General features: G+C 35.1%; 3 protein-coding genes across 4 annotated transcripts; all 3 read right to left on the bottom strand.

Moving 5' to 3' along the window:
• Positions 1 to 714: 714 nt before the first annotated feature.
• Positions 715 to 1,170, bottom strand: LOC125223054 (histone H4). The gene has a single exon (XM_048126014.2). The coding sequence runs from the start codon at positions 1,149 to 1,151 to the stop codon at positions 840 to 842; it is 312 nt and encodes a 103-aa protein (XP_047981971.1). The 5' UTR covers positions 1,152 to 1,170; the 3' UTR covers positions 715 to 839.
• Positions 1,171 to 1,652: 482 nt separating this feature from the next.
• LOC125185512 (Major facilitator superfamily protein) lies at positions 1,653 to 5,270 on the bottom strand. 2 transcript variants are annotated; one of them, XM_048082061.2, is made up of 11 exons: positions 5,116 to 5,270; positions 4,758 to 4,948; positions 4,509 to 4,672; positions 3,896 to 3,959; positions 3,708 to 3,821; positions 3,567 to 3,611; positions 2,946 to 3,193; positions 2,749 to 2,839; positions 2,493 to 2,605; positions 2,262 to 2,385; positions 1,653 to 2,079 (listed from the first exon to the last, which is right to left on the bottom strand). In XM_048082061.2, the coding sequence occupies exons 2-11, from the start codon at positions 4,908 to 4,910 to the stop codon at positions 1,894 to 1,896; spliced, it is 1,302 nt and encodes a 433-aa protein (XP_047938018.1). In that variant the 5' UTR covers positions 4,911 to 4,948; positions 5,116 to 5,270; the 3' UTR covers positions 1,653 to 1,893. The 2 variants fall into 2 exon arrangements, with proteins under 2 accessions (XP_047938018.1, XP_047938017.1); XM_048082060.2 differs by lacking the exon at positions 5,116 to 5,270 and having other exon boundaries at positions 4,758 to 5,109.
• Positions 5,271 to 8,779: 3,509 nt separating this feature from the next.
• LOC125222168 (actin-depolymerizing factor 1) lies at positions 8,780 to 10,053 on the bottom strand. The gene is made up of 3 exons (XM_048124652.2): positions 9,862 to 10,053; positions 9,239 to 9,504; positions 8,780 to 9,138 (listed from the first exon to the last, which is right to left on the bottom strand). The coding sequence occupies exons 1-3, from the start codon at positions 9,862 to 9,864 to the stop codon at positions 8,988 to 8,990; spliced, it is 420 nt and encodes a 139-aa protein (XP_047980609.1). The 5' UTR covers positions 9,865 to 10,053; the 3' UTR covers positions 8,780 to 8,987.
• Between the last annotated feature and the right edge of the window lie 627 nt (positions 10,054 to 10,680).

Below are 10,680 nucleotides of genomic sequence, written 5' to 3'. Positions count from 1 at the left end.
CTTTACAGGCAATTTGCTCTATTAATTAAAAGTTACTACCTCTATCCACTAAAATTTGTCTCACTTTAACTCGGCACGGGTTTTGAGAAATGTAATAGAAAGTGAGTTAAAAAGTTAGTGAATTGTGGGTCCTACTTTTATATATTAGTTTTATAATAAAATGTGGATAGGAATGAATTAGTAGAATATGTTATCCAATATAAAGAAATGGTAAAATTGTAAAAGTGAAATGAGAAAAATTTTAGGAGACGAACAAAAATGAAAAAATAGGATAAATTTTCATGGACGGAGATAGTAATTGTCTTGGAAATCATGAAGTGTCGTTGAATTGTGGATTATCTCACTTTTAAAATTTGAATGATAAATCGTGAAATTAAAAAAATTCAATTGTTCTATAATAGACACTTATCTAGTGGCAAATTCGATTTTAAATGAGACACGCATAGTCCCAAAGTAGTTTGACACATTCTTATTCTTTTTTAATTTGTCCAAATTCAACCAAACTTCATGATTTTATAGAACAGAAAGTTTGTTTTGTTAACGACGGAAAATCCAAATTCCGCATCACTACCAATTTGACCAAATAATTAAACCCATGGCAATAATTACTAGCATTGACTAGCAGTAAATCCAATACTTTCCCGTAGGGGAATAAACCCAGCTATTCAGAAATTTTAAATGAAATACAAGGAAGAAAATTGTTGGATACAAAAGTGTGATAAATTGAAAGATTCATTTAAATTTCAAATCAGCAAAGCATAAGATGTAACAAATTTCAGAAAAACTGAAATCCCTAAATTCTACTAGCAAATAGGCCATTTACAAGCATTTCTAAGATCTCAGCCGCCAAAGCCGTAGAGAGTACGGCCCTGCCTTTTCAGAGCATACACAACATCCATAGCGGTGACAGTTTTCCGGCGAGCGTGCTCGGTGTAGGTGACGGCGTCACGGATGACATTCTCCAAAAAGATCTTAAGAACGCCGCGAGTCTCCTCGTATATAAGGCCGCTGATGCGCTTCACACCACCACGGCGCGCCAGACGGCGGATGGCCGGCTTCGTGATCCCCTGAATGTTATCTCTCAGCACCTTGCGGTGGCGCTTTGCTCCGCCCTTCCCCAAACCCTTGCCTCCTTTGCCGCGCCCAGACATAAAGGATTAGTTTCGTTTTTCAATTTGATTTTGGATGCGTTTTTATAAGAGACGGCAGGAGTCGGCGATTACTGAAAGCCGTTGGATTTGAGATTTTGGGAACGGCTAGAGATGGTTATCCTGTTGGGCTTCTTATGACCGTAGATAAGGGATGAATCGGCGGTGGAGGATTGACAGATGAATGCTTGGTGCGGATTCTGGTTTTTTAATGTGAGTGGTTCCGGGTCGAATCGGCCCTTTTCCGACCCGGTTCCTTTAAATTATTTAATCTGAAAAATAAGTTAGCTAAACGCAATTCATTTGTTATTTATTTTTAGTACTCCATAATATTTCATTTTGTTAGTTGTTTTTAATGATGGTTATAATATTTATTCATGTATCCATCCAGGACTGCTTATTCTTTCTCCTTTTTTACTACTTTTAGAAGAATTGTTTTTTGTACTCGCATTGATAAGTGTAACATGTAGTAGTAAAATTAATTTAAATTGAAACAGAGTAATATGGAGAAATAACTCAAACTTCACATTTGATTGATGAATAACAGTCGCATAGCATTACATATCAACAAGCCATTTCATGAAGCAAAATTACAGATCACACTTCATCAATAAAGGAGAAAACAAAATGGCTAAAAAAAGGGAATGGATCTGCAACCACATGCTCGTTTATCTGTACACAAAGGTCAAGCAGAGACATAATATTTCACCAGCATGTTGGGTTGGAATTATCCTTCCGCAGTCGGTCAAGAAACACGCCCTGCAACCGCTTTCTCCACGTTCAGTGTGAGATAAAGAAACCCACCCATCGAGAGGCACAGAGCCACAACCATGATAACAAGCATTGCCTGAAACGATATAGATGTGCTTATGAAAAACACCACAGCAATTGAAGCGCTCTGCCACAGCTTCAGCTGCGCAAAAGCTCCTTCCTGCAACCACAACGAGGTATTAGTATATCACTGGAGTCTCGCAGCACGTATGCAAAGATATGGTAATCATAGATACAATAATGCACGACAAGGAATACTATTCATTTAACAAGGTATGGAGGCAGTATATTTTGTTCAATCACTAAAATCATATCGAGAAATGTGACCGAGAAAATTAGTACCAGATCATGTTTGAATAGAATTCCTAGCAATGCACTCAGCTGTGTGTTTAGCACTCCATCGCCAATTCCCCATAAGGCCCCTATCAGAAGCGGGAGAATCGTACCGAGTATGCCACTCACCACGCTACAAAATAAAAGATAGAAGCAAGAAAATATTCAGTAATAAAGTTTTATATCTGTATGTATGTATCCCTCAGAAATGATTTAATGAACTTTGTTGAGAGAATCAACCTGTAGCTCAGCAGAAGCCAAAGCAGTACAATGAGCTGGATCAACATTCCACCTGAGACTATTATTGTGATCGATGAAAGACCGGATGTAAATCGACCAGCTGCAAGCGAACTCTGATAAAGGTTCCAGCAGGAGAACCAATCAAACCACCCATATTAGAAAAGAAGATATTCCAATGTAAATGTGTCTGATAAAATGAATTCCAAATAGATCATGCTAGAATTGGATATGAATTAACAATCCTAGTGAAACTTACAATTGCATCAAAAACTCCATATATAGCCATAGCACCACCAACACCTTGTTCCCCGAGGACTGGGTTCACAATTTCTTTTGTGTATTCAGCCCTGAAAAAAAAACATTTATAAATGAACTGAAGAAGGGAAAAACAACAGTGAGATGTATGTTTATAAAACAAAATGAATGCTTAAATGATACTTTGTGTCTCATTACCAGACAAATGCTTGTTGTAGTCCTGAATATGCGATAAGTGGGATAACCAAGAGGATCCGTTTGTCGAATAAAAGATTCAACATGGAAGATAATAAAGACCCCACTGAAGATGAAACGGTGTTGACAGAGCCCTCCAGTCTTTCTTCTTTACTGTTTCTCTTACTCAAAAAGCACATCAGAATTGTACCTAAAGTCATGCTAATAAGAAATACGATTAGAAGCAGAGTTGTGCCACTGGTTGTTCCTCCCTGCAATATGTAGCACGCAATGATTAATACTTACTCAGTGTATGGGAATGATACAAAAAGCTAGCACAATTTGGACTGATTCCTTATTTTCTTCACATAAATTCCATGAATAATATATTAAATCAACTAGAGGTTCATGTCAATAGGAAATTTTCATCAACTCATTATTCGTAGAAATAAGCTACCTCGGTCATCAAGGAGAAACATAGTGAGGCAGATAAAATATGAATCTTTATCTGGATTCCTCCTTATCACAAGGACTTCATTTTGTAATTTGAGATTGATTGACTTGCATAACAAATAAATTGAGTGACAGTATCTTGATTTAAACCATGAAGTGTCAAAACTCAAAAATAATGAGTCTACTGCGTACCTCTCCATCTCTTAATAAAGCAAGAGTGACAAGGTTCCCAACGAGCTGCAGATCAATAGGAAAAGAAAAGAAAAGTTCTCATAAAAGTTTTTGCTAAGATAAACTAGCTGCTAATGATTCAAAAGAGCATAAATACTGCACCTGATGACATGCAAACATCCCCCAAAACTCTCCATTGAATTTCCCAATTACCGTACCTTCATGCAATTTGTAATCGTTTGCATGACTTGTAGCAGTAGACGTGAGATATGTCCCCTGATATAGTAGAAAGTTAGCACATAATATGCAGATTGAATTCAAAGTATCAAAAGATAGAGAAAGTATCAAACCTGTCCAACCCATATTATAGAGGCAGCAAATCCCATGTATAGGGAAGCTGGCACCATAGTATACCTAGAAGGTGACCATAAATATTCTAGATCAGCGACGAACATAAATACATACACCTTGGAAGCTCTGCATTTAGCTTTATCCATTACATCGTTGCCAATATCATAAAATCCAGAAACTACTAGAGCAAAATAATACTCAGATATAAACACATGACATTCACTAAGCATTAAAGAAAGAATGTGGAGCATAAAGACGCTAGGTATGTGAATCTGAATTAGCATAATTCAGAACAGAAATGAGAACTTGATGGAGAAACTCTTTCATTTCCATTCTCTAGCTATAACTCTACATGTATCACAGAAAGAATACTGTTGAGCGAAAATTAAAGCAATTTTCCTCACAATTCTTTACCATGAAAGTGATCAAATAGCAAGTGAGAACTCAAAATTTCATTAATATCATCAGCCACTTAATTCTAAAACGAACTTGTACACAGGCTTGACATAAAGCATAAAACTAGTTCATTACCATTATCCAAATCAAATACTAGCAAAAAGTCAACCAAAACTACTAATCAATCAGCACTAAATCAGAGATATATGTACATACCAAGAGGGCTTCAAATTTGCTGCTATAAACAGCCAGTATCCAGTTGTACCAAGAATCAAAGCATTCTTTGATCCCATCTTCTTCACCACCATCGAAGCCACCAGGGAAAATATCGCAAACGAAACATACAATATCCCCAACGATATGGTGCCCATATCCCCTTCCTAAAAGAGCAAATGAAATGCATTTTCATCACAGAAACCTAAATAAAATAACACTAAAGAGAAACAAATTATTGAAGGAAATTACAGTATTCATGGTAGATTCCAAATTCTGCACAGCGCCATAAGCCAAGAAGATGAGGAGGAAAGCCCAGCAGAGCAAGTAAACATCTCTCCTGTGGTTGAGCGGTTGCGATGGAGCTTGTTCAGCAACGAGCGGACTCTCCTCGTCGGTAGCCATTGAAGCTAGTTCAGTGATTCAATTTCGGTGGGCAATCACTGACACATAAATACACAGATGAATTTGACAAAAGGGGTTAGCCGGCGCCAATCAACAGAAGAAAAGGACACACAACGTTGACGATATCGAAGATTCTGAATCTGAAAATAATTAACACAAAATGAGACGGCTATATATCATATATGTATGGACGATCGAGACAGACGTGAGTGTAGTTTATTCTTGAATTCGGCCATATATGTGTAAATTGGGGTCCCTTTGTTGCCTAGTCTTTGTCTGGTGTGCAGTCACGCAATAATTCTGCATTCGCAACTCAACAAGAAACCATTTTTCAATTCATCAATTCAACTCAACATGAATTAAGATCAATAACATACTAAAAAATCCTCTTTCTTTACTTCATGTGGTTTGACCTTTTTTGGTAATATGGAATCTTTTAACTCTTTTTGAGTCCTAGGTTTGGGATCAATTTGGGTTGTTATTCCTTTGAAAGAAGTGCATCAGTTCGATGATATTTTCGTTAGTAGTAATTATATTTATGAATAATTTTTAATAAATTTTGTCTCTAGAGACTAAGTACACAATTTTACTATTTTCTGATTTATTTTTTTTTCCTAAAATTGGTTTTTTCCAAATACATGAACTTTTCCAAATTAAATAGATTTGCTTATAAATATATGAACTTTTAAGATTTTTTTACTTTTCTCGAATTTTGAAATTATTTAAATTTTCTCTAAATCTTTGAGTTTATCTACTTTTTTCCGATTATTGAACCGTTGGTATAAAAATATCAATCAATAAAATTTAGAAACTAAACTGATGAGAAACCTATAAGGAAAAAGCTATACTTAGAGAAACAAATGTTGTTTTTCCAAGTGGGTGAGTCGATCGACGAAGATGACGTCGCGAGGGTCTTGGTTTGATTTTATCATCAATCAAGGAGAATAGTAGAGCAATAGAGAAATTAGCGAAGGTCGTAATGTATGGTGTTTCTTTTTATTTTAGTGGACATAAGTGTTTTTTTATAGTTATCATTCAAGTCTTAAATCGATTGATTTGCTTTTCAAAACACGGAACATTGATGTTGCGGGCCTTGTATTAATAAATATTTACTCTATTCAGATGAAAAAAGTAAGATTGTTTAGAAACCTGAAATAATTGGAGTGAATTTAGTAGTATAAATTTTTGAAATTTGTTGGTTCCAGTTATAATACGTGTATTGTGTACTTATTGAAAAAGAGGAAATCGATCTGAATTTCGGGTGAGTCGTTCAGGAACATCATCAACGATATTTAAATTTAGAGTGAACTACATAAATGGTACCTGATTTTTCACTTACGCACATAAATGATACCTGATCTTTATTTTATATCATTTTTAGTACCTTTGACAAAAATACCCCTAGGTACCAAATATGTGATTTTTTTGTTATGGAGGATATTTTTGGAAATTTCAATTAAATAGTAGTACCAAATAGGTGATTATTTTTTCTTCCTTTCTTATTTCTTTTTTAGTTTCTCCTTCATTCTTTTTTCTTCATTTTCTTCTTTTTTATAGTATTTTATCTTTTTTTCTTATCTCTTTTCTTCTCCTTAGGGGGCGGGTGGTAGCTAATACAACAATTATCAGGCTTTGTGGGAAACGGGCTTATCTTGATTTGGTGGATAGAGTTATGGGTTGTTTGGTTCAACCCAACAAACTACTACAGCCCAATTTGTGTGTGTTTGGTTGAAACGGATCATGGCTGAAAATAAAATGTCTCAGACTAAACTACCCCTAGCTAGATTTTGGAATGAATCTCCACTTCTGCAGCAGACGGCGGACCCAACTGCACACCCACCTCTGCTGTCGCAACAACCGCCGCGGTCATCCTTCAGCTGCAATCGCCACCCCATCTAGCAGTTCACCAGATTTGGCCCTTCCTGCTTCCGCGAACGCCTCAACACCCTCGATTACTCCTCCTCCAACACGACAACAACACCCCTTCCTCCTTCTCCGCCGCCGCCGCAATCAAATCCCTCTTCTCATCCAGTTCCACAGCCAGCAACTTCTTCCCTGCCTCCCACATGAGAAAACTAAACAACCAAACAGAGAGAATAAATGAAAAATTGTTTCTCAGATTCCAAATACTCACGATGACGATGTCGATTCCGTGAAGAGCTGCTTCAAATTGGAGGGATGCGAGGGCAAAATAGGGTGAACACTTTGTTTTCAGGAGGATGTCCGAAATCACCGATTCTTATACCTGCCTCCCACTGTGATTGAGTTACACTACCTACACTGATAGCAATAGTCGTGAGTGTGAAACCCGAGTTCTTTTACCGGGTCGGGAGATTATTTTCAGTGCTACCAAACTGATGATAAGGTTGATGAACAATACATTTTCATGCCTTTTCAAGGCTACCACCCGAGCCCTTAGTTTCTTCTTCTTTCTTTTATCCTTTATCTTTTTTTTTTCTTCTTTCCTTTTAATTTTTTATACATACATCAATTGCATTCTAATATAAATCAAGAACAAAAATGTCAATATAAATTAATTATTTAAAATAATTAAATCAATTAAATATTTTTTATTAAATTACTTTATACTCATTTTAAGATTGAAACACCTAACTAAAAATATTCAATTCTTTATATCATTATGAATACAATTCATAATTATTATTGCATAATATTATATGATTCATAATTTATATAATTATACTATGATTATTTAGGTTTTAGTATTATAACAATAATATATAATAATTAAATATAATTGTAACTATAATTAAATTAACTATATTAGAATGATATTAAAAATAAATTAATTATTAATTTATAACATCAAAATAATAATAGGAGTATTAAATACTATTAATATTGATTAATAATAATAGTATAAAGAGTGAGGAGAATGAGAGAAGATATTACAATATCACTTTTGGTACTAATTTTAATTATACCTAAAATATCCTTTATGACATACTCCCTCCGTCCACAAAAAATAGATCACTTTGTGTATGACACGGGTTTTAATGTAAAATTGTTAAAGTAAGAGAGATGGGGAGAAAAAGTAGGTTAAGTAAGAGAGATAGGGAGAAAAAGTGAGTAAAGTATGAGAGAGGGAAGAAAAAGTGGAAAAAGTATGAGAGATAAACTTTCCATTTTAAGAAAGTGATCTATTCTTTGTGGACGTCCCAAAATAGCAAAAGTGATATATTATTTGTGGACGGAAGGAGTAAATGAGAAAATGTATTTGTTCAGAGGGCACTTTGGGAAGAAAGCAACCTACAGCCACATAGGAGACAGGGTCAAATTGATACAAGGATTTCATTCATAAATAGTTGGATTGAAAAACAACTCAAACAAAATTATTGAACTATAGCACGCCATCTATCGGCAGTTTGAAATTTCAGAGACATTATAAACTAAGGCCACGAGCAGTAATGATAACCCAGTAGAATCAAGAATGTAGCTTGCTTTGCTTTTACTTCGTCCCTGAAAATTTGTCCCATTTTTCTATTTCCGTCTGTTACCTAAAATTTGTCTCATTTCACTTTTATCATTTTTGGTAGTGGACCTAATATTCCATTAATTCTTTCATACTCATATTTTATTATAAAACTAATATATATAAAAGTATGACCCACAATCCACTAACTTTTTCAACTCACTTTCCATTACATTTTTTAAAACCCGTGTCGGGTCAACGTGGGACAAATTTTGGGGGACGGAGGTAGTACCTTTTAGTAATAAAAATGCTGCTCTATCTTCATGGCAGCTAGAACACCAAGTAGAATACTACTCTTTTCGCACTCCCAAACAACACGAAATGTCTAAATCTAACACATCTCAAGTTGTCATATGGAATTGTGAGCATGTAGATATATATTGGTGTACAAATGGAACACCCAAAAAATATACTAGGAAAATACCATCATAGTATATGACACACAAAACTCCAGTTAAAATCAATAGAACACTGCAACAAGTACTTGTGAGTAGTCATCACTACACAATTGTATTTTTATAGACAACCGTTTTCAAGTGATGACCATTATATTGCAAAGGCAAAAGAGGCTTGTGGGTTTTTACTTAGCTTGCGCGACTCTTGATAACGTCAAGATCCATTTCAGTTGGATCAGTTGCTTGCAATTCCACTTGAATTCCATCAAGCTCCCTCTTGAATCTATCCTTTGAGCTGGCATAGATCATCTTGCTTCGGACACGAGAAGTGTCAGGACACCTAACATGGACAAACCAATTGAGACTTTGTACCTAAAAAAATGGAGTAGAACAACAAGAATTAGGTAAAAGGTAGTCATGAAATGTTAATTAAGGGATACCAAGCAATGAAGAATATCCTGCTTTTCTGGCAATTCTCTGCAGTAACAAAATCAAAGTCGTAAACAGCGTATCTGCATTCATTAGGAGGAAGAGTAGCAGCAAAGTCGCCGTAGTTTTGATCTGGGTCGCCAATTTTTTCAACAATAACCTGCTTCTGCTTCTCTTCAATCTTAAAGACTATAAAGCGGTGAGTCCGTTTCGCCTTGAGTTCTAAGAACCTCCGCTTGCAATCATCATGCACAGCCATTCCAGATGCAGCGTTTGCCTATAAATAATGAAACTAGTAATCAGCAACCGCACAATATACTAACATCAGGCAACATGCGATAATCACAATAAAGCAATAGCATATGAGTAACTGATTAATAGTACTACAATAGTTTTTAACTAAAAACAGGACAGATAAGTTTACTTACTCCACATCACATCAATGATCAAGCAATAGATCGAATACTAATTAACATTCAAATTGAAGATCACGTCATAAAACAGCTTAATTGTCGACCAATACTCATTCAAGTATTAAACCATAATTCTGCAGACCATACTAATTATATGACCACAAAGAAAACCATAGCAACGCGGAGAATAGACAGAAATAGTTAAGGACATGCGTGCTCACCATATTCGGTTCTGTGGTTACAAGCAGAAACGACGGCGACCAACAAAATGCTACGAAGATTCAAAATGGAAGAGAGAGCACAAGGGACTGATACGATTATCAGCTCTCATTTATGGGGTGCATTTGTTGACGGGGTTTTATTGCGTGAGAGAGAGGTGTATTGTTAATAGGGTGTGGATGTGGTTTGAGTTTAACTGGACATTCAATCAAATTAATTCAGATACTGTACATTTTAGGATCTCAAATAAATTGTACTCTACCTCAGAAAACGTGGCATTCAAAACTGAAAAAAATGTTGTAATCAACTTTATAAGTTGTCAAATGACTATACGACATCTAATGCTTCATTCATCTCATAAAAATATGTGCATTTTCTATTTTTCGTCCGTCTCATTTACGAGAAGTTGGCATTTTCATTTATAAAAAGTTGCTCTCAACTCATCTCATGCGCATCAATTTATTTACTACAGTAACTTATACCACTATGGTCTACTTTTACAATTTATTAAACATAAAAATAATATGAGTCATACTATCCACTAACACTGTTTAACTATCTTTCTCTCCATCTTTCTTACTTTATTAATTGTGCATTAATTCTCATGTCATTTCAAATATAAGAATATAAAAGAACTATACAAATATTCATTGTAAATTTATACAAATATAATAATATAAAAAATGGTCGTGTAGTTTTTTTTTTTTTTTCAAAACATTAATTGACTTGATAAATCATTTTAGATGTGATCTGTGTATGGAATGAGTATGAAAGCGCTGCGAGCTACAGGTCAAGTTGAAATCGTGGCTTTTCTGCAAAGA

This window comes from Salvia hispanica, chromosome 1, assembly GCF_029641045.1.
Source record: "Salvia hispanica isolate PSC_SH4W2 chromosome 1, Shi_PSC_v1, whole genome shotgun sequence".
NCBI lineage: Eukaryota > Viridiplantae > Streptophyta > Magnoliopsida > Lamiales > Lamiaceae > Salvia > Salvia hispanica.
This window is presented reverse-complemented; position numbering and strand designations above follow the sequence as displayed.